This window comes from Engraulis encrasicolus, chromosome 4, assembly GCF_034702125.1.
Source record: "Engraulis encrasicolus isolate BLACKSEA-1 chromosome 4, IST_EnEncr_1.0, whole genome shotgun sequence".
Classification (NCBI taxonomy): Eukaryota; Metazoa; Chordata; class Actinopteri; order Clupeiformes; family Engraulidae; genus Engraulis; species Engraulis encrasicolus.
Window position 1 is genome coordinate 30,237,866 of NC_085860.1, and position 25,205 is coordinate 30,263,070.

The 25,205-nt window shown below is 43.9% G+C and overlaps 1 protein-coding gene across 2 annotated transcripts in view; it reads right to left on the minus strand.

Annotated features, from left to right (window-relative positions):
* Positions 1–4,632: 4,632 nt before the first annotated feature.
* The window catches only part of mov10l1 (Mov10 like RNA helicase 1), a 29,454-nt gene continuing 8,881 nt past the window's right edge, over positions 4,633–25,205 (minus strand). For both annotated transcript variants that reach the window (XM_063197116.1, XM_063197115.1), the window contains exons 8-28: positions 24,897–25,157; positions 24,234–24,461; positions 23,613–23,810; positions 23,000–23,114; positions 21,905–22,082; positions 18,447–18,517; positions 18,216–18,307; positions 17,984–18,042; positions 17,763–17,881; positions 17,571–17,655; positions 17,079–17,257; positions 14,085–14,231; positions 13,592–13,713; positions 13,015–13,114; positions 12,439–12,585; positions 11,716–11,889; positions 9,756–9,905; positions 8,059–8,166; positions 6,675–6,815; positions 6,148–6,239; positions 4,633–4,763 (exon numbers count right to left, since the gene is read on the minus strand). In XM_063197116.1, coding sequence (XP_063053186.1) covers positions 4,739–4,763; positions 6,148–6,239; positions 6,675–6,815; positions 8,059–8,166; positions 9,756–9,905; positions 11,716–11,889; positions 12,439–12,585; positions 13,015–13,114; positions 13,592–13,713; positions 14,085–14,231; positions 17,079–17,257; positions 17,571–17,655; positions 17,763–17,881; positions 17,984–18,042; positions 18,216–18,307; positions 18,447–18,517; positions 21,905–22,082; positions 23,000–23,114; positions 23,613–23,810; positions 24,234–24,461; positions 24,897–25,157 — 2,791 coding nt within the window. In that variant the 3' untranslated portion in view covers positions 4,633–4,738. The remainder of the gene's footprint in view (positions 4,764–6,147; positions 6,240–6,674; positions 6,816–8,058; positions 8,167–9,755; positions 9,906–11,715; positions 11,890–12,438; positions 12,586–13,014; positions 13,115–13,591; positions 13,714–14,084; positions 14,232–17,078; positions 17,258–17,570; positions 17,656–17,762; positions 17,882–17,983; positions 18,043–18,215; positions 18,308–18,446; positions 18,518–21,904; positions 22,083–22,999; positions 23,115–23,612; positions 23,811–24,233; positions 24,462–24,896; positions 25,158–25,205) is intronic.

The window sequence follows — 25,205 nt, forward strand, 5'->3', positions numbered from 1 at the left end:
GGGCCCCCCTCCGCCTGCCTCTGCTCAGCTCTCATTAGGGCCCAGCCTGTCTGCTGCCTCACAGCCACCCTCCAAATCAAATGCCTTTGATGTGGTCCCCTCCGCTGTTTTCATATTGAAATGTTAAATGCTGCCATTAGGGCCGCTGTTGTAACGGGTGTCTGCCTTACAGACTAAACAGGCCCCTAATGGAGGCCGCCATTACTGCTGGGTGATAGCATCACATGTCACAATCAATTGGCAATTAACCGGGCTTTTGTGTGAGCAAACCATCCAACTTGTCTTCTTCTAACAACGTTCATCTGAAAAGCTTGAGCTGATCTGAACTCAGGACACAAGCTGAACACGATTTGGAGGAATGTTTAGGCCTATAGACATTTGCATTCATGTTTGGGGAAAATATGTTTCCAGTTAAAGAGGTGGGAATGATAACTGTTTTTTGTGATTAAAGGTTTTAAAAGCTATTTGTCCTTTATTTATCGAGGATTGTCCCATTGACACTATGTGTCTCTTGTACCAGGGAGTTCTGGTCAAAATGGCAGCCAGCAAAAAGTTCCAGACACATTAACACATAATGAGAAAAATAAAACAACAATAACACATAATGAAGAATATCAAGTTCTGTGGTGTAACTTTAGAAGCAATGACATTCCTCTGTGCATACAGTATACAGTCCACTCAATATATTTTGCATTTCATTCCTAAGAATGAGATGACACAATCTACATTATCAATTGAGAGAAGACCTTTTGACATAATTTCTACATAAACTATGAAAATGCCATCATTCCACTGCTCTCAACAGTAGCAGTTATGCTGGGAAATTATCAATAATTCATATTGCTGCATAATTGTGTATTTATTAGAATGACACTTTTGACAAATTTGACATTAACTTGATAATATAACCTGGGCCATGGAACGATCAGCCATTACAATCAAAATCTTAACAATTGTCACAATTGATATCGTACGCTGTATAATGTCCAGACCTAAGTACCACAACTTTCTTTACATGGTCAGCCGTCAGAGCCAGCCAGCCAGCCAGCCAGCCCGCCCTATGATGCCAGACAGGTCTCCACAACCTCAGCATTGCTTGTCTGCAGTGCTGCCGTCCCGTCCCCAGACCATGGGCGTCCCCAGCCCAGCCCAGCCCAGCGAGTCATAGTCCAGCCCCAGCCCCAGTGGCTCCCTCCTGAAACAGCCACCGCCACTGTAAACCAGGCATAGAAGAAGACGGGACGGGAGCTGAAGAAGGGGGCCTAACCGGGCAATTACAGCCACAGACCAATTTGGGTGAACAATGGGGGGCCATTTGTTGGACTAACCTGCCTTTGTTTGGCATGTAGTCATCCACACTCCCCTTGAAAGCTTGTTTTGCTTTCTAATGGTCCTCCTGGCCCTCAGCACACTGCTGCCTGTTTGTGTTGGTAATGTGCGCCTGGTGTCACTTAATGGGACCAGGGGCCACCTGGCCATACAACAACAACGACAACATACCTGATACACAAACAATATCAGAGAATCTGTCTGGACAGCAACAGCCTGGCTTGAATGACTGAGGCAGAGGCACCATGTTATGTAGTGTAGCAGCAGCGAATGTTTTGGCAAAAGATGTGAAACAATGATATCGCCACTCCCACTCCCACCTTTCACTGTCTGCCAGCCAGACAAGGGAAGGACAAGGGACCATGACATGAAGATTTAATGAAGTCTGTCAAGTGAAGTCTGAAGATATAAAACTTTCAACAAGGTGCTTCTTGTGTGTAGACCACTCTGCTGGAACCTGGTCCACTCAACGCAAGTCGGGACAGCCGAGAGTTCAGCCAAGGACTTGTCACACTATTCACAAAACTACAGCATGCTGGAGTTACAGAAGGGCTGGACTGGGGGAGAAATGGGCCCAGGCACTCTTGTCTTACAGGGCCCCCCCTCATAATTAGCAGTGCACAACTGACTCACCAGAGGGCCCCGCACCTTCGTGGGCCCCTATTTTCTTTTTTTTACATTTGAAAATAGGGGCCCACCGAGGTGCGGGGCCCACCTGGAAATGCCCGCTATGCCAGATGGCCAGTCCAGCCCTGAGTTACAGTAGTTCGAGCAGGGCCTTGACACCTGTAGGCCACATCAAAGCGCTCCAGCCCATCCCACTCCACTCGTATAAAAGCCTCCTCCTGTTGGCCCATTAGAGCTGTCATCTGAGGCCTACTAGTCTACCAGAACCCCAGGCCCGGATTAACGCAACAGGCTAGATATGGATGCATCTTAGGCACCCCAGCCCCTGCCAGGGGACCCCTGATTGACCAAAAGTGAAAAATTGTAGAATTGTGACAATATGCAATATTGAAAGAAAATCCAATGTCTTGTGTACAGTTGGTAGACATTTTAGCCTTAATTCCTAACTCATAATTATGACACTGTCCATGTAAATGTGTAGAGAAATGTGCTCTCCAGGGTCCTCAGAGCCACCTGTAGCCTAGGGCCCCCAGGCAATCTTGATCAGGCCCTGCAGAACCCCCACCCTTCACTTCCCCAGCTCTCTTCCCCCTCTTCCCCAATCATTACCCCCTTCAGCGGCTGGGCTCCACTGGGACTGTCATTGCAGACAGACTCGCACTCAATTGTCACCTGAATGCAGTCTGGTCCCTGGAAGGCTCCCTGGAGACGCTTGCAATGGCACAGAGACAGGAGACCTGTCGGCAGCGCTCCCCTTCTCTCTGAGAGAGACAAGCGTGCGTGCAGACAGTCACTCAAGACAGATCCAGCCCGTTTTTCGTAGACATGCGTACATATACAGTCAAAAGAATTACATTGTGCCTACAACTAAACTCTTTTGACTGTGATTGGCCACACAAAGCCACAAGGTCCAGTTTGTTCCAGATTATTTTTTCCATCTTGTTATTCTTTCAGAGGGTACATTTCAGACGTGACGTCAATTTCACTGTGAAGAGAAATGTGGAAAATCAAATGTGTGATTCTGTGAAAAGGCCAAGTACAGTACTAATACAAAGTCAAGCACGTCTCTGCAAAAACACACAGAGGGATTCCTGGAATGGCCAGCCATGCGGATGTATTTGCCAATTAACCCCAGTTACTCCTGCAGTTATGTTCATCACACGACGGCGTGCGCCACTGACGCACACGTCATTTCAGAAGAGTGTACACATGCGTGCAGTGCAATGCTGAGGCCGCTTTGCATGAGTAATGGCCTGTTTGGGCTGCTTGATGTGTGCACGGCTGCCTACTTGCATTCATGGCTTTAATATGGCCCATTCACACATTTGTATGGCTTGCCGCTTTACTAATGAGCAGAAAATCCCAGGCACGAGATGCTCTTTCAACGCAGAAGAGCTTGAGTCATTAGCCTAAGAGATTACCCTCATTAACTTTACTGAAGCATAAGGCGGTTTTGATTTCTCTTTGCGATACAGGCACACACCTTCTCTGGGATTACAGGTGGGTTATGCATTTTTGCTGGCTTGATAAACCAGACTAAATGTGAGATTAAATGTGTAATGTAGTCTGGCCCCGATGAAAGACACATCGAGAGATTGTTGATGGAAACAACCCGTCGTTTTCAAACTGTGTCTGTGCCTATTGGCCAACGCTTTGTCGTCAAAACAAATTCAAAATAAATAAAAACAAGTCTCCTGCGTTGTGATTGGCCAGCCAGTTTACTGGGGCATTGTCAGAGGCTAGACCCACTCACAGGCAAAAATAATTTTGGCCAATGGTGGGTGGGGCTAGTTTACTTGGCTACATTTCTGGGATTGCAGGTGGGTTATGCATGTTTGCTTGGTATATTTCAACAAGCAGGACTTGTTTGGTGTAACCAGCATAGTGGCCTGTTCCGCACACAATGCTTGTTTATTTGGTTAATTAGAACGTGTGATCTAGTGGTCCACAGTAGTTTAATCCAATGTCTGAATGTACGCAAGTGTACATTACAATACATTTGGCAGACGCTTCCATAATGACTTACAATCGACAAACACTTGCAGATACAAAGTGCATGAGAAATATGAAGACCAATAAACTTGTGCAGATGGCAAAGTGGGGTTAGTTAGGTTTTTAACATACTACCATGACAAGTCCCCGGTTATAAATGGCCTGCTACCAGAATGACAAGGACCAAATCTGAATGCATTACTTAAGGTATTGTGTAATGTCACAATGATGGTGAAATCTTTTCATTGACTCTTACAGCAATGCACTGGTGGAACTGCTACATGGAGCATGTTGCTTTGGTCGAAACCTCATGTAATCCTGATGTTGGAGTGGGTTCACGTAAAAAAGCCCATTACACTGTCCACAAGCACAGTTCTACTTAGAGTACAGCATAGCTTTATTCATACCAAAGAATATTATGGTGTCAAGCAACAAACAAAAATTGTAATATACATTGCACAACTTGCAATATACGTACATGGCAAGACATGTTGTGTGGGTGTGTGTGCTCTACTTAACCATGTGGTAATGTACTTAATGTGTATTTTCTGTGTATTTGCAATTGGACAATTAAAGTGTAAATCGTTATTTGAATGTATTTTACAAAATCAAATACTCTGGTAATGGTACTAAGTAAATTACTCAAGTGTAATTACAAAAGGTAAAGACAACAAATGCCAGAGATCAGCAATGAACTTTTTTTTATTAGTGTTTGATAAAGTGACAAGAGCAGTACTTCGGAAAACGTAATTTGCAGTTTTTAGGGTAAGGCTCTCTTGTCAGGGTATGGTCAGCTCTCATCGTCTGGATTAGGCCTAAGGACAGAAAATAAACGTAGGCTGCATTATTTAGAAACAATGTCAAAATGAGAAATTAAACACTTTACTTTAAGGGGTGCAGTTACAGTGTGCTTACCTCATTTTGTATGGTGGGACATGTGATAAATATGTACAAGTGTACTTCCATTAATGCATTTTTGTGCACCTACATACCGTAATTATAATTGAATATGGTTAATATGGCAAAGGGGGTGACTGTGTGTGATTCATGTGATTGATGAATTTTTGTCTGTTTAAAGGTGGTCTAGCTGTAGTTGGTCTTTTTTTGTGTTTTAGCCAGTGGAGCCAGCTCTTTTTTAGCCAGTGTCTTGGCCAGCCCTCACTGGCAGGAGAGCTATTGTTACAATGGAACTCAACGGGACCACTTCTGGTTCAAGAGAAGTTAACCCATTTTGTCCTAAGCCCTTTTTGGGAAAGGGTGCCCTCTTCGTATTAAATCCTAAATATCTCAGCCTCCAAAGCACATACAAACATGAAATGAGTTACATTTAAAAGCCAAGACCCTCCCCTTGCCTTGTAATGTTTTCATTCAGCTCTAACATACCCACATAGTTAATAAAACAGCTAAAATATCAAAATCTGTATATATGTGTCTCCAGGACACAATGGGTTAAATAATAATAATAATAAAAACAACACTGACGTGGATGAATCAGTGTAACACGAGTACACAGTATTAAATGCTATTAAACAAGATTTGTTCTGCCATACAGAGACGGTTTTACCAATAGCTATATTAGGCAATTGGCCAAATTATCCACTGTAGGAGTCCCCAACAGTCAGCTTCATCATGGTAAATATTGTCTACATTGCGCCTAGGGCCCCAAAATGGGTAGAGCCACCACTGTCACCATACCAGGGCTCGACACTGGCCCCTGCCAACCGGCCAAATGCTGGTAAAACTTGGCTGTGGCTAGTAATACTTTCAATGTCACTAGCCAATTTGGCAGGTAGCGTATTGCTTATACATATGTATCATCGTAGCCTACATTCTGTTGCTTGCCCCTTGTGTATCAATTGTTTGTATTTAAGTTCAAGAAAAAGCTCAGAAACTCAGTTTTGTATTTGCTTGATGTATTTCCATGTAGAAAGCTGTACAATCATCTTGCATTAGCACCTCATCTTCTGAGGTTAGATGTACACTATCATGATGAAGAAAAAAAACACTATCAAATCTGTGGCTAGTGGAATACCTGAATGGCTAGTGACTCAGGAAAACCACTAGCCACAGTGGCCGATGGGTGAAAAAGTTAATGTCAAGCCCTGCACCATACCTAATGAGGTAAGTAGACTGTGACCATGTACCCCACTGTAAAGGGTGACCAAACTGAATTTGTCAAAGGAGACGAGAGCAGCAAACCTCTTGGATGCGAGGAGAGACACAGGAGGGTCAGAGCCCATCAGGGCTCCATTGTCGTATGCAAACTGTAGCAGGGCATTGAAACAAGGGTCCTACAAGACACAGAAAAATAATGGACATTACAAACAAACATGCATACATGTTACATGTACTCACTAATAGACTGAGAAAGCAGCTGAAATTAGCAGTCAACAAGACCACTTAAACTGAATGGTGACCAATGACTAATCTATTTCTGCAAACATTGATGCCAGGGCCAGATTAAGGTAGACCGGGGCCCCTAGGCTACAGGTTGTTAATTACGAGGTAGGATAGCATGTCCGCCAACTGTGGAGGGGAGAATTAACAACATTCAAAACTGTATTCCACACGACAGATGGATTTTTCAGTATTGTATCTTGTCATGATTCTGCCATTTTATTTTATTTTTGCAGGGGGGGCTAGGCCGCGGCCATATCTAGCATGTGCGTTATTCCAGCCCAGATTGTGGTAATGTGTTTGAATGGAGTAGAGCGTTGCTTGTCTACCTTGATGAGGATGTGGGGATTGCCCACCACTATGAGCAGGGCCTTGGCTCGTGTGATGGCCACATTGAAGCGCTTGGGGTTGGACAGGAAGCCCAGGGCACTCTGGAGGTCTCCGTCCAGCAGCTCCTCATTGGACCGCACCTGGGCACATAACATCACAAAGATGAACAAGTTGAATGTTTTCGAGCTACACACTCTTCATTACAAAACATTCAATAAGTGAAAAAATAAAATAAAAAAACTGCAAAACGGGAGCAAGTGTGCAGACATTCAACTATGTTTTCATGACTGTCTGACCCTTTTGTCCTGCACCTGCGTTTTGGACGTGCACATCTCTACATTACTTCACACCACATCACATGAATTTATTTCACAAAGGGATTCCTCATCAACCACCTACGGCCAAGAATTGAGTCCTGCTTGGGTCATTTCCAAGCCCTACCCCAATCTCTCCGTTTCTCTCCTATTCTCCTCCTGTTATAATCTCTACTACAGTCATACCCTCAGGGGTGATGTTGAAAAAAAATCCAGAGCCTGAACGTTTTCCCCTGCTCTAACGACGACGACAAGATACTGCATAGTGACAAAACGTAGGCCTATTTTGACACATTATTCAAACATTTAATAGCCTGTGTATTACCATTATTCAAGCCTGATAGTAGAGGAAAACCCTGAACCTGTAACACTTTCTGAGATAAGAATAACCTAATGGCTAATTATGATGAATGTTTTTATTTTTGCAAACTCTGTCAAGCCTGAAATCAGGCATGGAGCCTGAATACCATCAGCCCTGTACCCTCAAGAAAGGCACAAAAAGTCGATAAAATATATTACTCCACATTACAGTCAGCAGATGTTTTTTTTTTCAGAGCAATATATTTTCAAGTCACAATTTGTTAACCAAGGCTGAAACCAGTAGCAAACGCAACTTTTCTGAATAAATGTGTGACATTCAATATTTGGAAATAAAAGTGACTTGAAATTGAATACATTGACACACTGACCACACAATTAAAATGATGACCGTGTTCTGGATTGCAATGCCTGCCGTTACAAATATCTGTATTGAGACACCCTACAGGTTTGGCTGAGTGGTGGTAACTGTGGACTGGTATCAGCTGTATTTTTAACCTTTAATGTTATGTGGAGCACATTGTGTTACCAAAGTGTATGAAATGCACTAAATAAATAAACTTGGCCCTGCCATGGCCTAACGGCAGGGGACTGGGTTACTACGCCGGCGCCTAGGGTTCGATTCCGAATCCTCCCACATTTCTCTCTCCCACTCGCTTCCTGTCAACATCTCCAGCGGTCCTATCGCATAAAAAGCCCTACTTTTTTTTTTACTAGTATGTTTGGTGTGGGCACTGCAGTGGATACTCACCGTGGACATGATTATGATCAGGAACTCCTGGCCCTGAAACTCCTCCACTGAGCCCACTTTGATATCAGACAGACCCACCCTGTGCAGCAACACACGGATCTTCTCCACCTAGAATCACACAAATACGTAGACAAATGCATGTGATCATGGTCTTTGACACATAAAAATAACGCACATGTACGACGACGAAGCCAATTGGAGCCAATTTGGATTGGAGCCAATTTTGGTCCCCTAGGGGAAATTCTTTCTCTGCATTTATCCCATTTGGACTAGTGAATCACATTGAAGTACACACACTAGTCCGTAGCAGTGGGCTGCCTGCTGAGCGGCGCCCGGGGAGCAGTGTGGGGGTTAGGTGCCTCGCTCAAGGGCACTTCAGCCGTGGTCCGGTCGGGCATTGAACCGGGAACCCTTGGGTTGCCAACCCAGTGCTCTAACCACTGAGCCACGGCTACCCCACTTGTATAAACATTCTCATTCACATTCCCTCTCCCTCTCTTCTGCGCACACACATCGTCTGTCTCTCTCTCTCGCGCGCGCGCACACACACACACACACTCTCCCTCCCTCTCATGCACGCAATGTCCACACACACACACACACTCTCACTCGTGCACGCAATGTGCACACACACACTCACTCGTGCACGCAATGTGCACACACACACACACTCTCTCTCTCCCTCTCTCGTGCACGCAATGTGCACACACACACACACTCTCTCTCTCCCTCTCTCGTGCACGCAATGTGCACACACACACTCTCACCGTCTCTCGTGCACGCAATGTGCACACGCACGCACACGCACACACACACACACACTCTCTCATGCACGGAATGTGCACACACACACACTCTCACTCGTGCACGCAATGTGCACACACACACGCTCACTCGTGCACGCAATGTGCAAACACACACACACACACGCTCTCTTGTGCACACACATACACACACACACTCTCGTGCACGCAATGTGCACACACACACGGAATGTGCACACACACACGCTCACTCGTGCACGCAATGTGCAAACACACACACACACACACACACGCTCTCTTGTGCACACACATACACACACACACGCTCGTGCACGCAATGTGCACACACCCACACACACTGGTGCACGCAATGTGCACACACCCACACACACTGGTGCACGCAATGTGCACACACACACACTCGTACACGCCATGTGCACACACACACACACGTGCACGCAATGTGCACACACACACACACACACACACACGTGCACGCAATGTGCGCACACACACACACACACGTGCACGCAATGTGCGCACACACACACACACACACACACACACACACACACACACACACACACGCAATGTGCGCACACACACACACACACACACACACACACACTCGTGCACGCAATGTGCACACACACACACACACGTGCACGCAATGTGCACACACACACACACGTGCACGCAATGTGCACACACACACACACATACACTCCCTCTCACTCTCTCTTTCTCCCTCTCGCGCACGCAATGTGCACGCACGCACACACACACACAAGCAATGTGCACGCACACGCACACACACACACACGCAATGTGCACGCATACACACTCTGTTCATAGCTATGAAGCTATAATGTCAGATGGTACCTGCAAGGAAAGACCACGTGTAAGTGTAATGTAATTGTCTGCACTGGCTACCTGCTTCCTGTAGGGGGCAATGATGCCGATCTCTGAGGGTGAGATGGGGTTGTAGAGCCTCTTGGCGAGCTGGCAGCAGTACAGCATGACCTGCACCGCCTCCCCAGGGTTGAACCACGATGGGTTGTTGCCCTCACGCATCTCTGTGGCCTGATGGAGAAGTTGAAGATGGTGAAGGAAAAAACAAAAAAAAACACTAAGTTAAAGAGGAAGTCTGTAACTTGTTTTGTTGTCATATCACCTTGAACTGTCCTGGGATTCCGAAAGAAGTACATGAAATAGCTCATTATGAGAATAAAAAGACGAGTTCTCAAGCTGCCACCAAAGCCTGTAGTCTTGTTTACAACATTGCAGCACTCCCTACATTAGCTTAAGCCGGGCATACACTGTGCAATATTTTCACTCGTGGGTATTAAAGGGACACTGTGCAGGAAATTGTCAAAAAAGGTACTGCAACTATGCTGATTATTGAAACTGGGCTGCCTATTGCCAAATTTGATCTTTACATGAACGTTTACTAAGTAATAAACAAATATTTTCTAGTATGGTCCAAGTACAGTCATTTTTGCAGCTAAAAATGGCTATATTTGGAAATTCAAAATGGCGGACCATGGAGAAGATCCCCCTTTTCATGTATGAAAAGTGCAATTTTTCCAGTCATAATGAATACTTAGAATGTTATGCTGGTGGTAAGTATTCATGAAAAATGTAACATTAGTGAATGGGCAGTGAATGGAAATAAACATTTAAAAATCTCACAGAGTGTCCCTTTAAGCTCCTGCTCACACTGCACGATGGAATTTCACTCATTTTAAGGTTCACATCTCACATCTTCACACTATACGAGCCGACAGTCGGATGTGAGCCAAATGCTTCCACTGTGCGATGCGACAGGCATATTTCCCCGGTCTGCAGAGGAGGGAACATGCGCACCTGAGGTGGAGATGAGCTCGCGCTCAACAGCGAATTGCACGGCCCTATTAATTTGTGCACTTGAGGTGTCAAATCGGGTCGTAGCACTGCTTTAAGTGTGTGATTTACGCACGAGCCACGACCAGGATTTCAAACCGTTTTGATTTTCCTTCCACCCTGCGATTGCACGATCGTGAGGTGAAATCGCTTGTCGTTACCCCATGTACAGTGTACTACTAAATGTGACACTCACGATTGACCTGCGATTGAACAATAAATCGGTCCGACTCCCAAAAAGTTGTGTGAGTGAGAAATTGTGGCAAAATCCTGGCAAAAGTTGCACAGTGTAAGCCTAGCTTTAGACAAATAGGTTCGGAGATGTGGGTAGCTGCCCAATCACATGACTTCGCTAGCATATTGGAGGATGGTACAGGACGTTGAACACTTGAAGGCGGCAGTGTTCTCTTTACATCAATGATGGCACAATTAGATTTTTTTTTAAAATACAGAAACCATCTTTAAAAACAAATTTTGTCTGTGCTGAATGTACCAAGGATACCTGCTCCAACAACAACACTGGACATTTTCAGATTTTCCCTACGTCAAAATTTGAAAGCAGTATATTTGGATAAGATTCCTCTCTGGCAGCAAAGACGTAGCTGGTCTCACCCTCTCTCCGTGGGAGATGTGGGGGGGACCACTGGAATAAAAGTTTCTGCTGACTGTAATGTAATATCAGAAAGTAGCATTATCCGGCCTCTGTTCCCCCCCCCCGCAAGACATGGACAGTCTTAGCCAGGCTGCGCCCTCCTAGTGATGCAACACCATCGGTGTTGCAACTAGTCAGGTCAAGATTAATGCAAGTACTTTCTAAGTTCCTGCAAATACGGGAACTCCTTTCACTTTGTCGGGAAGCAAACAACCGTAAGCAAACCAAGGGAGGCGGGTCAACCACGCCGTTTGGGAAATGTTAATCGTTATGCTCTTGGTCAGACCAAGTCTCGAAGAGATTTGAACGTCGATGATAATCAGACTAGGACGGTCTCACCCGCAATCCATGGAAGATGAGAGGGAAGCCTTTGGTGGGCAGCCGGCCCCAGTGGCACAGGGAGTCCACCACGGCCCTCTGGGCACGCATGCACAGGTCTCCGGAGTAGAAGAGGCGCGAGGGCAGAGACAGCAGGGCCTCGTGGGAACGGTAGTTATACAACAGCTTGGTCACCTGACAAAGAAGAGCAGTGATACAGCAGTGGTTGGTGGCGTTGTGCTTAGGAAGTGCAGCGCTAGTTGGTGGTGTCCTTTGTAGCAGCAAAGTGAGAACTACACCACAAGTACTCGTGGGTCAACCTTTGTTGGGAGTGATTAAAAACCTTCAAGATGGTTGATATACTACACTGGATTAATTCATAACACAACCCCTGCCCCCTGCGGCAAGCATGTACACACACACACAGAGATAACTATTGCAACTGGCATTGTGTTGGCAGAGTATTAGTAGCAGCTGTGTTCTATCCCAGGTAAATCTTCTACACCAAAAAGAGGGCAGTGAATTAGGCGATAACAAACAAAGAGTTGCAAATTGTGTTGAAAATTGTGCAAATCCCAGGAAAAGGTGCTGGACAAAGGCTGACTAAGTTTGGAGTGAGGAGTCCGCACACTTAAATTCCCCTTTTTAAATTATTTTTTATTCCATATCAAAAATCTTACAGGGTAAAAAGCATTTCAAGTGTGCCGACTGCTCATTCCAAAATACTAAATAAAGAGACAATACCAGGGCTGGGTTGTAGCCATTTTCTCTACAGGCGTAGAGGGGCGTGGCCATCAGCCTCTCCAGTAGAGACACGCCCAGGCCAAACACAGTGGCCAGCTTAGACTTCACTACCGGGCCCAGCTGACACGGGTCTCCAGCCAGCACAATCTGTTGGTACAAATTAAGATGGGGTTGGCTTCATGTGACTGACTTCATGTTATGTGATGCAACTTACAATAGCATACAATGTAAAGAATTTAATAGCATCCCATATCTTTGTTATGACTGTATACAGTACTTGTCCACTTCATTAATTGCATTACTTTCATACTACCTGCCATATTCTGACTTTTTTTTTTTTTTTTTTTACAAATACATATCATAAATAGTTTAATACAACAAGTTGTTGTCAACAACCATGCATGTTGTCCATTTTCTTTTAATATATCAAAATATGTTGTATTGCTTTGAACATTATAACATTTCCCAATGCTATATGGACAAATAAAACTGGATGCAAACTGATTGTAGCTACTGGGGAAAAATCAAATAATCAAAGCCAGGTGTGTGGCTTAATCAAGCCAAGTGAAGTCTTACCTGTCCGTCCTTCTCTGACAGCAGTCCGATGGGGATCAGGCTCTCTGGCTCAGTGGCCTGTCCAGCCTCATCCAGGAACACATGGGTGAAGTGGCCCACCCTGACGAGAGGAAGGCACAAAAAGCTTAGCTTACCCAATCCTATGGTAGCGAGCACCATATAGTTTACTCAAACACAGACAAATCCCGGCCGTTATAAAGCCACGTTTGACATGTTCACCACCGTGACCAAAGGAATCCATGTTTAGTCATCCGGCTTCTTTTGTCCCCTTCAGCTGTTTCCCATTCTGTGGCAAGCTCATCCTGTTTATGGCTTTACAGTCGCCGATCAGACTCGGAGACTTGTCAGTCAAACATACAGCTCATGTTTGTTTAGTTTGCAGTTCAGAGGTAAACAGAACACAACATGCTCAGCAGGGACATTTAGGAAACAAAGCAGAAACGGCACACTAGGTTTATGGTGATGTTGATATCTTGCTACAAATGCTGGGCAGAGAACAAAACAAGGAGGATCTGGATGGGGATATGCATTCTGTTCTCTAGAGTACATCTTGTGCTCTAGTCTAGTGGTCACCCACCGCAAGCCAATCTGATAGAACATTCCAGCACTGGAGCAGGTGCTGACCACGATCCTGTGGAAGGAGGCGTGACGGATATCCTCTCCTGCACGAGAGTACTGCTGCAGCACCTCAGGAATGGACTGGTGGGGTAGGAGAGACAGCGAGAGAGAGAGACACAGAGAGAGAGAGAGAGAGAGAGAGAGAGAGAGAGAGAGCGAGAGAGAGAGCGAGAGAGACAGCAAGCGAGCAAGAGAGAGAGAGAGAGACACTATAGAAATTCTAGCCATACAAAATTGAATGTATTTTCAAGTTTCTTTAAAATACTTAAGTCATGTTGACAATTATGGCGAATTAAATGGCAAGGCATTTCAGGTGCAAGATGAACGTAATGCACGCATCAAACAAGAAGGGGACAGCGGCAATTTTGACTCCTGCCTGACAGGCATGCCAGACAAATCTATACCCACAGATAACAAAAAAATAAATTGAGCAGTCATTGTGAGTGCAGTACCTCTTCCTGCCTGCTGGAGGCGTTGACACGCACCAGGCTGGCGGCGCGCAGGTAGCCGCTCTGGTGCAGCCTGATGCAGATGAGGTCAGCAGCGCTGTTGGAGGGCGTGCAGACCAGCAGGCGGCTGGAGGGCACACGGTGATAGATCTGCAGCAGGGACACGGCGACAAGAGTGAAAACACAATCCAATGACCTTTCACCACAGCAACACATAAACTTAAACAGTGCAGGTGTGTAGGATGGTGGTCAGAGTAGGTATTGCTACTATACTGCTCATTAAAACGGTGCTGCCTCTTTTCATAAAATATTTCCTTTGTAAATTGATGGATGAAAGTGCACTTTTCCCAGCCATGAATACTTCGAATTTGATGGTGGTTATAAGTATTTGTGAAAAAGGTAACATTTGGGAATGGGCAGCATGAATTCTGGAAATAAATGACACAGTGCACCTTTAAATTGCATTACTGAGAGATAATTTCAACAAGTTGGTTCAGTGGTTAACCAGGTGAATTTAACCCGGGAAAGCAGCTAATTAAAAGAGCCCACGTTTTCTTAACAGAAAGACACCTGCAGACTGCACCTGCCGACCTGCAACACATACTGACAGGAGGCAGTAGGTATATTGCTAAAGTCCGATTCATGAGCACAAAATGCAACTATATTGGGAGGGCTTACATAAAAATCATTCCCCATGGCATTGCACAGTTAAAGCATGATGCATACATAGTACATACATTATTATATTTCCACCAGTGGCCTAGGAAATGACGCCAGCACATGATGACAACACCGCTACTATGATGCAGGAAGAAGCTATACGTTACTTGGTTTACACAGGGAGATTTCATAAGTAACCCAGTGTTTTATTCATGCTACAGAAGTTTCTCAGAAAAATCTCAACACTGACATAATTGGAGCTGTGAAAATCCATTTTGAAAGTAGGCCACACACTACAGTACACAAGTTAATGATCATGTATTCTAATCATGTATGTGTCACATCTGTCGTATGCATTGACACTATATAGAAGGGACGCCATGGGTTCTATTCTAAAGTGAGGAAACGACTGTGGGTGGGACTAGAATTGGGAGAAAAAAAAAAACACCATTTCCCATTCATCTCTATGGTGGACTTGCAAACGGTAGTTTCCAGTCTATTAAAAAAAGGCCAATGTTTTTCCTTAGGCCTGACCCTATAATTTAGAGAGCTATTAGAATTATTTAAAGGGACACTGTGTGAGATTTTTAGTTGTTTATTTCCAGAATTCATGCTGCCCATTCACTAATGTTACCTTTTTCATGAATACTTACCACCAGCATCAAATTCTAAGTATTCATTATGACTGGAAAAATTGCACTTTTCATACAGCTCCAGGCCACTTTATTAGAATAGCATGAAAAAGTTGATTTATTTCCATAATTCCATCAATAATGTTAAAGTGTCATGGATTGTAGATGCATGGCCCAGTTGTTTAACTATTCCAATCATTCAAGTTTTTCTTTTTACATAATTTGGCCTTCCAGCTCAAAAAACCCATGAATTGGGAAATTCGCATTATTAGAATATTGTAATAAAATCACAATTTTCTTCATCAAAATTCGTTTCACTTCAGTGCACATCAAATCAGTTGAAATTTGGTACTTTCTACATAACATGCAATGTTCAATACTTGGTTAGGACTCTCTCTGTCTTAATAACGGCCATGATGCGTTTAACATTGAAGTCAATGGCAGAAACAGTGCATGGGAGTAATGGAAGGCCAGATATCCTTGATGCTTTGCCGTCAGCTGTTCTTGTTTGTTGACCTGGTGTCCCACACTTCACTCTTCAATATACCCGTAGATACCTATGCTACGTTTTGGTGTTAACTCACCAGTTTAATTCTAACTCACCAGAAATAAAACCCCATTCATTTCCAATGGGGCTTCATTTCTGATGAGTTAGAATTAAACCGGTGAGTTAGCGACAAAACGTGGCATGGAAATCTACAGGGTATATTGAAGAGTGAAGTGTGGGACACCAGGTCAGCTATACAAAAACAGCTGACGGCAAAGCATCAAGGATATCTGGCCTTCCATTACTCCCATGCACTGTTTCTGCCATTGACTTCAATGTTAAACGCATCATGGCCGTTATTATTAATAATATTAAGACAGAGAGAGTCCTAACCAAGTATTGAACATTGCATGTTGTGTAGAAAGTACCAAAGTTCAACTGATTTGATGTGCACTGATGTGAAACAAATTTTGATGAAGAAAATTGTGATTTTATTACAATATTCTAATGATGCGAATTCCCCAATTCATGGCATTAAGCTGGAAGGCCAAAATATGTAAAAATAAACAAATTAATGATTGGAATAGTTAAAAATCTGGGCCATGAATCTATAATCCATGACAGTTTAACATTATTGATGGTATTATGGAAATAAATCAACTTTTTCATGCTATTCTAATGACGTGGCCTGGAGCTGTACATGAAAAGGGGGATCTTCTCCATGGTCCGCCATTTTGAATTTCCAAAAATAGCCATTTTTAGCTGCAAAAATGACTTTACTTGGACCATACTAGAAAATATTTGTTTAATACTTAGTAAACTTTCATGTAAAGATCAAATTTGGCAAAAGGCAGCCCAATTTCAATACGCAGCATAGTTGCAGTACCTTTTTTGGCCATTTCCTGCACAGTGTCCCTTTAAATGATCAATCAGCATTGTTAGTTGATTTGATTGACCATTTGAATTCTTTTGATTGACAGTCAAACACAACCGTCTTCCTATCAGCGCTTGTTGTCAGCATTGCTAAGGCACAAATCCTGAAATTTAGGGTGGAGGAATAATCGCAGATCAATCCTGGATACTTCAAAACAGTTGAATGGAATACAACAGAAGCACGCTGTCCGTGTAGTATATACGTCAGTGGTCGTATGCTTTCCAAACAGTACATCATCATCATCATCATCATTAAAAACAGCACGGCATCAGGCAGTTCCTGACCTGTAGGATGGTCTCGATGAGAGTGATGGTCTTGCCGGTACCGGGAGGGCCAAACAGGATGTAAGGAGTGGGCCGGCTCTCTCCCGCCAGGACGCGCTTCACCACCTCTCTCTGGGCCGGATTCAGGCAGCGGTTGAAGAACTGACCCGGATCAGGAATCTCCTTCTTCGGTAATCGGTCTGTAAAAGACAGTGATTTGAAGTCAGTCAGTTACCTTAGTAATCTTTAATAAGTAAATCAAACGGTCTCTGCTCAACAAATCAAACATTCCAACATACTGCTGATACATACATACATGAATAAAACAATCCTCTTTGATTATCACACATCATGTATGCACACATACCGGTAAGCAAATGTCACACCATCACTTGTTTTGTGGATACAATTCATGTGAATCCCAACAAGTTTTAGTTTAAGTGGTGACCAGCAGATTGTCTAGTTTTCTAAAGATACGGTAATTCCAGTGACCGTTTCCACAGCATTTTTTACCAGTTTTGGTTTGCGTGGCGACCGTCACCATGTCTCCATTCCCATTTGAACCCCCGACCTCGTCTTCCTCCACTACTTCCTGGCTCTGAAATTCATTTTTTTAAGAGACATCACCTCATTAGTCATCCAAAGACCTTGTGAAGAGTACGGTAATAAAAAATATAATTCTCAACATCGCTTCCGTCTCCTCACCTCTTCCTCCTCCGTCTCCTTCTCTTCTTCCTCCACCTCCTCCTCCTCCTCTTCCTTCTCTGGGCCCCACTCCCCCACCCAGAGTGGACGTTGATGGCTCAGAACACTGGGGAAAAGCACTGGAGGAACAACAGTAGAATAGGAAGATTATACATAGGTTTGTGTTGAGAAGGAAATGGTACAAGATGTACGCATATGAGGTGGTCTAAGATTGGACTCACCGGCCTCGCCAAAGTCCTTCGCCTGATGAATTGCCAGATGGCATCTCCGCGTTGTCAACCTGGTATGAGGAACACAAACATCATCACACAGGGAGCAGAGACAGAGACAGAGACAGAGACAGAGAGAGACAGAAAGACAGAGACAGAAAGACAGAGACGGAGACAGAGAGACAAACAGAAACACATTCAATGAAAAGATAATGTCAAATTGCCGACTGTTGCAAGGGATAACCTGTTGAAGGTGAAATCCACGTCTAAAGGCTCTCCGAGGTAGGATTTGTGGAAAGCATGGTCCACTCTCAGACTCACGTCTTCGTCATTAATCTGCAGACAGAGATCAAAAGAAGTTGTGATAAATACCATTCATTATTGTTTGTTTCACTATGCTATGTGCCAATGGGTCTGTGGTGGTGGAATAAGCGGTGTGTGTGTGTGTGTGTGTGTGTGTGTGTGTGTGTGGTACCTCTGCAACATATCCAATGTACTCTATTACTACACCTCCTCCACAAGGCTTCTTGAGCAGCACCTTGTCACCTGTACAGATTGCAAAACACAGCGCAAGTTTAATGTGGTGCCAGTCAAGTTTAATGTGGTACCACCACATCCTCTGTGAGGAATGGTACATTACACTGCTAATAAGTCCAAGGTGGGACAAGGGGTATGCTTCGGAGGGACAATGTGGGACAGACCCTGACGTGCGCATGCACTTACACCATAGGGTAGCCTACTTTGTAGGCCTACACCTTTTACAATAATAGCCTAATTTAGCAAGCTACAACATCACAGCATTTGGGGAAACACTTCAACATTTGGATAGAGTAGAGAGTAGTAGAGTAGAGTGCTTTATTGTCACTATATAAATACAGTGAGATTATGTATTCTTAGCTGACAATTCCTGCTCTTATCTATATTCTTTTACAAATGCCAGGGGGGTCCTTAATGGATGCAGGGTGGCACCTAGTTGAAATATCTAGTCGTCTACCGTGAATCACAGCATGTGAAGGGAAACTACTTGCATTTAGCAATAAACCAACCTAGGTAACTGAATTCCTGCTTCACTGATGCATTCTGTTGCAAAAGTCACGGACTAGTGTCTGTTTTCACATTGATCTAAGGTGGCACACTGTTGTTGGATTCTCCTAACTGGACAAAAAGTCAGCCTACACTCGCGTTGCGATGTGCGAGTCGCATTGGTATTGAGAACTGCCGCTACTCGCGGTTAGCTTTCATAATATAGAACGCAAGGAAGAAACGGTCGGTTTGCTGCTAGAACAAGATGTTAAAAAGTAGCATGGAACGAAGTTATATCCCACCTCTGACTTGCTTTGATGCAGGTGGGTCTTGGAACCACTGTGTGACTGCCTATGTCTCAGGAATAGATAGACTTTTTCTTCGAGCACAGATTATGCGGGACAAACTGTCAATTCGCGGGACGCATGATTTTGGCTTCAAACGCTGTACACGCACGCGCTATGCGGGACGGGTGGTCACCCTACCTGCAACACTGCTACCGTCTCACAATTCAATTGAAGGAGAGGATTGTGCACATCCCAGGTAAAGGTGCAGGACAAAGGCCAGCTGTAGTTTTCAGAGTGAGAAGTAGTAGAGTAGAGTAGAATCTTTTTTGATGCATTTTATTTTTTCATGGCAGGATGCCATGAAAAAATAAAACACAACAAAAAGTATTCTAAGTGTGCGGACGTCTCACTCTGAAGAGTCTCACAATTCAAGACAAATAGCCTCCAGCATACGTTGGCAACCCAAGGCACTACTTGAATTAATTGTTTTTGATAAAGCAAGTGAACCAAAATCTGTCCCTTTGTTTCCACACATACAGCTCCAGGCCTTTTTATTAGAATACCATGAAAAAGTTGATTTATTTCCATAATTCCATCAATATTGTTAAACTGTCATGGATTATAGATTCATGGCCCAGTTTTGTAACTATTCCAATCATTATTATTTTTATTTTTACACATTTTGGTCTTCCAGCTCAAAAAACCCATGAATTGGGGAATTCGCATTATTAGAATATTGTTATAAAATCACATTTTTCTTCATCAAAATTCGGGTCACATTATATCAGTTGAAATTTGGTACTTTCTACATAACATGCAATGGTCAATACTTGGTTAGGACATTCTCTGTCTTCATAATGGCCATGATGCGTTTAACATTGAAGTCAATGGAAAAACAGTGCATGGCAGTTATGGAAGCCCAGATATCCTTGATGCTTTGCTGTCAGCTGTTCTTGTTTGTTGACCTGGTACCCCACACTTCACTCTTCAATATACCCTGTAGATTTCCATGCCACGTTTTGGCGCTAACTCACCAGTTTAATTCTAAATAACCAGAAATGAATCCCCATTGAAAATGAATGGGGTTTAATTTCTGTTGAGTTAGAATTAAACTGGTGAGTTAACACCAAAACGTGGCATGGAAATCTTCGGGTATATTGAAGAGGGAAGTGTGGGGCACCAGGTCAACAAACAAGAACAGCTGACAGCAAAGCATCAATGATATCTGGGCTTCCATAACTCCCATGCACTGTTTTTGCCATTGACTTCAATGTTAAACGCATCATGGCCATTATGAAGACAGAGAATGTCCTAACCAAGTATTGATCATTGCATGTTATGTAGAAAGTACTAAATTTCAACTGATTTAATGTGACCCGAATTTTGATGAAGAAAAATGTGATTTTATAACAATATTCTAATAATGCGAATTCCCCAATTCATGGGTTTTTTGAGCTGGAAGGCCAACGTATATAAAAAGAAAAAAAATAATGATTGGAATAGTTAAAAAACTGGGCCATGAATCTACAATCCATGACAGTTTAACATTATTGATGGAATTATGGAAATAAATCAACTTTTTCATGGTATTCTAATAAAAAGGCCTGGAGCTGTACATCCACTGATAAGACATGTTCAGCTAATTACGGTACTAATAACTGGAAGAACTGCGATTCTATTCCATACCCTAACTCTTGTCCTCCCTTGTGCTTGTGGCCTCGTGATGACATTGCAAGATGTCACTGATGACAGAAGTTTATATTCAATATCTTGTAAAAAGCATTCTCATTTGCAATTGGGATGGTGAATGGAGAACAGTCTCCCAAAAGCTGCTGTAGCTCAGTTGGCAGCAGGGACACAGTTTTCTACATGGAGACGGGGCATCAACAAAGTGCGAGGTAACGAGCACAGTTGAGGACAGGAGTTAGGGTAATGGAATGTACCCTGGAGGTTTCCCAGACAGTAAATACAGAGAAATTAGAATACAGGGAGAATGTTCACACTGATTGGTTCCCATTGTAGCCAGTTAGCTTTGCATGCATACTGCAGTTCCTATGGAGTGTCCACTAGTTGGCGAGCGTTGGTAAGTCCTTCATGTGGGAAAATGTATGGAATGGAAAAGGGAGCCCATATGCTAAATACATTGCTACTGCTATTTCCAGTCACAAATCTCATCAACAAAACATTCCTGGTAAGCACTATGGGTGGTGTTTAACAATAGGCTGTATTGCCAAATCTTTCAGGTGTGTCGTTTTACAGCAGGGAAGAAGATTTCGACCTGTACTCGCTAGCATCCCGCTAATGTTTATGGGTTTGGCCTCATAAAAATTGAGCTTTGTGACCCAGTATATAATAATCTAGTGGCGCAAAATAATCGAAACGCTACTCAAATGAGGTCTTATTATTTCTAGCTGCGAACTGGACATGAATATATCAGGGCAAATAATGATTAAAAAAAAATTATAATAGTAGAAAACTCCATTGACACCCATTTATTTTGCACTTAGGTAGGTTTAGGGTTAGCCAGTTGTGGCTAGTAGCTAGTTCCGTGAGTGAACACCCCTTGGTAAATATGACTACAAGGCTTCCCCCTAGTGGCAGTAGTGAGGTGCTGCTATCTAACCGAAGAAGAGGTTGGGCCGTCCCTCTGCCAGGCCCGGCACCTCCAGGTGCAGATGGATGGCTCCTTTACGCAGCAGGGCCCCAGTGATGCTGAACTCCTTCAGCTCATGCTCCGCATTCAGCTCCTCCAGCCACAGCAGAGTGGAGAAGCGCTTCTGGGCATTCAACAGGGACAGCGGCTGGGGGACAGGAGAGGTCCATACATTGGCTGATCAATTAATAACAATAATACCGGTACTCGTTATTAATGCCAACATGTTTCAAGCTGATACTATTCAACAGGGATAGTGACTGGGGAACAGGAGAGAGGACAGGATCAGTCAATATATTAACTGATCAATCCAAACAATATTTGGGTGATTCCGCCGAATCTGTACATATTCCCTGTCCCTCACAGTAAAAAGTTATCTTTCAAGGTGTCTTATTTGTTAATTCTAGATGAAACCATATTATTTTCACATTTTTATGTTGTTCTAGTAGTAATGTAGTAGTTAGCAATGTTGTCAACATGCACGAGTGTCATATCTATATTTTTTCATAATTTTGTAGTGTCACCTGAGTTAGTAACTGGAAGGACATTGAGAAAAAGAAACCCCTGTAAAATAATGGTTAATTCCCAGAATTACACAATTTCCAGGAGGTTACATCACTCACAGCAAAAGGATTTTCACCATATAAAAAGAAGTAACATGATGATGAACATGAATAACTAATGATTATTGGCCCAAAAACATCACGAAAATAAAAATGGATTAAAAGGAAGCTCATCGTTGTGTGGTTCATCCTTCATATACAAATCCTATGAGACCTAAAACGAAATGGAATGCATACAAAAATCCAAGAGAATTATTTGGGAATTGCATTGTCAGGCAGTGCTTGGGAAAAAAAGGATGTTCGTGGTGGGGACAAAATCTTAAAATACTGTCTGAAAGTTTAATTACACTTTGAAAATGGCATGAATTTTAAAAAACACCCGATCTGAAGTATGTATTTACAATAGCAATAAAAAAAGCAATTCTTGCACAAATAAACCAGCTGAAGAACACAGCAACTCAAGAGCAAAAATCCTAATGTCCACAAGATAATACACGCTTACCTCCCCCAACTCAGGCTGAACCACCAGTACATCATTCTTGTTCTCTACGCAGTCACGCAGGGCCTGTGGCACTGGGTAGTTCCCCAGGAAGTTGGGCAAATGTCTCTTGGATGTTCTGACAAAATATAAGACATATAAAACATGACTTACTTTACAGTGTGTTAGGTAGCTTTTAGAGGGTCAACTGGCTTAGAGTATGATCTTGATAGAGAACCAACCCCTAACCTTGCATTTACTGATGCGTTTACTCAAGGCGACTTATAAAACATTATTTATCTACAGGCTAGCTAGTTACAGCATGGATTAAGTGATTATGAGTCTTGCTTAAAGTGGAAGTCTGCCACTTGCTTTCAGTCATATTTGAAAAGTTCTCTAGCTATGGGCAAATTTCAGCGCCCCCTTGGTTCCCATCTGTCTGATCGACTTTCTTCGGAAGGAGAAAGCTGGGGGGTTACACCAAATGATGGGCACAAGTCCAATTCATTTTTTCAAAACTAAAGGGGCGTTGGCAGGTTTATGATGATGTCAAGTGGGTATTGGCAGGCTTACGATAAGGTCCTGGGGGCGTTTGTTGAAAAAAGGTTGAGATCCACGACTACATAGAGTAACTGACCTGACGGGTGCAGGAGCCATGACCCTGCGTAGGACTGTGGGCTGCTGCTGCTGGGCTGGGCTGCGGCTGTCTGGGTTGTAGGGAGCGCTGGGCATCAACAGGGTCTCCTCCCTGCTGCTCACCGCAACCTGCAGGCGCCGCCCGATGGTGAACGTGGAGAAGTGCAACAGCAGCAGCTCAGCACAGCGACCCAGGCTCCTATGACATTCACAGATATTAACACCATGAATATCAACTTCAACTTTTGCACCATGCTGAAAATGACGAGGTCAGGAATCTGAACAAAAATCGTCTTAACTCCACATTTACAAGTAATATCATTATTTAACAAAAACACCAAACATTAATGGAATCCCACATCCCACAACAAGAACAACCGCACAGCGATGAGTTTCTCTTTAATCCATTATACTTTTTATCAGACTGAGGAGGGGTTGTTCTGGAAATGTCACTACAATCAAATGGATTAACCCATTTAGACCCGAGAGATCTACAACGGGTCTAAAAATATTGCGCAGATGCGGCTCTGGGTCTTAATGAGTTAAATGGAAGCTCATCGATGTGCAGTTCATCTCTGCCTCGTCATCCAAATTAGCCGCCGCCACCACCATTGCTACTCACTTTCCATGGCAGCCCACGGTGATGGTGAGCCTCTGTCCCGGTGCGATGTCCACCTCCCTGGCCAGGCTGCGGGTGTTGCTCTTCTGGGCGGCGGCCTGCCGTAGCTCCTCGTACACTGCGTCCGCACCTCCCCCCGCGTCCTCGTCCACCTCATCTGGCTGCAGAACGTCCTCGTCAAACACCTCCCCATTGGGCTCGCTCAATACGGGCAGCGGGTACAACCCATACCTATGGAGATAGATGGATTTCATTATCGGCCAATTAATTACTATGACATTCACCAATACAGTCCTTGCTCCAGAAAAAAATATGAAGACATTCACAAATACAGTTTGGTTAGACTCAAGCTTTGATTGAGTGACTAACTGGCTAAAGACTTTGAACACCTCTCGTACACCATCAGGGAGGTCTCAAAGTAATTTAAACAAAAGAATATAGGAGTGACCACAATTACATGTATGCACAGGGTCTGTGAATGCAGATTAAACAGATAGCAAATAAATATAACGGCACTGACATTTATGATTTTTTCTTCTGTCTAGAAAATGCTCTGTAAATGTTGTTATATTACATCCGATTCAGAAAGAAAGAAATTGACTTTTCATTTAATTTTTAGCGAAAGACCATCACACCATTGAAATGTAGCCCTCCATCCATACATACCCGCCAATGGTCCCGCGTAGCGAGGAGGAGGAGGAGCCTCTGGGGCGCGTGTAGGCCGCGTACGGGTTGGCCGCTCCCCCCTGAGGCCCGCCGTTGATGAGCCAGGTCTTGCCCGGCTGCAGCAGGGGCTGCTTGGCGTTGATGGCTGCGATGGCGGCAGCAGTGGCAGGACTCAGCTCCAGCAGGAAGGTGAACTGCTCCTGGGAGTCCCAGCCCACAAAGTCGCAGCACTTCAGCTGATGAGGCTCTGAGCCAGTGTTCCTGAAAAATGAGGCCCAGAAGGAGGTGGAATAAGTCCAATACTATTCA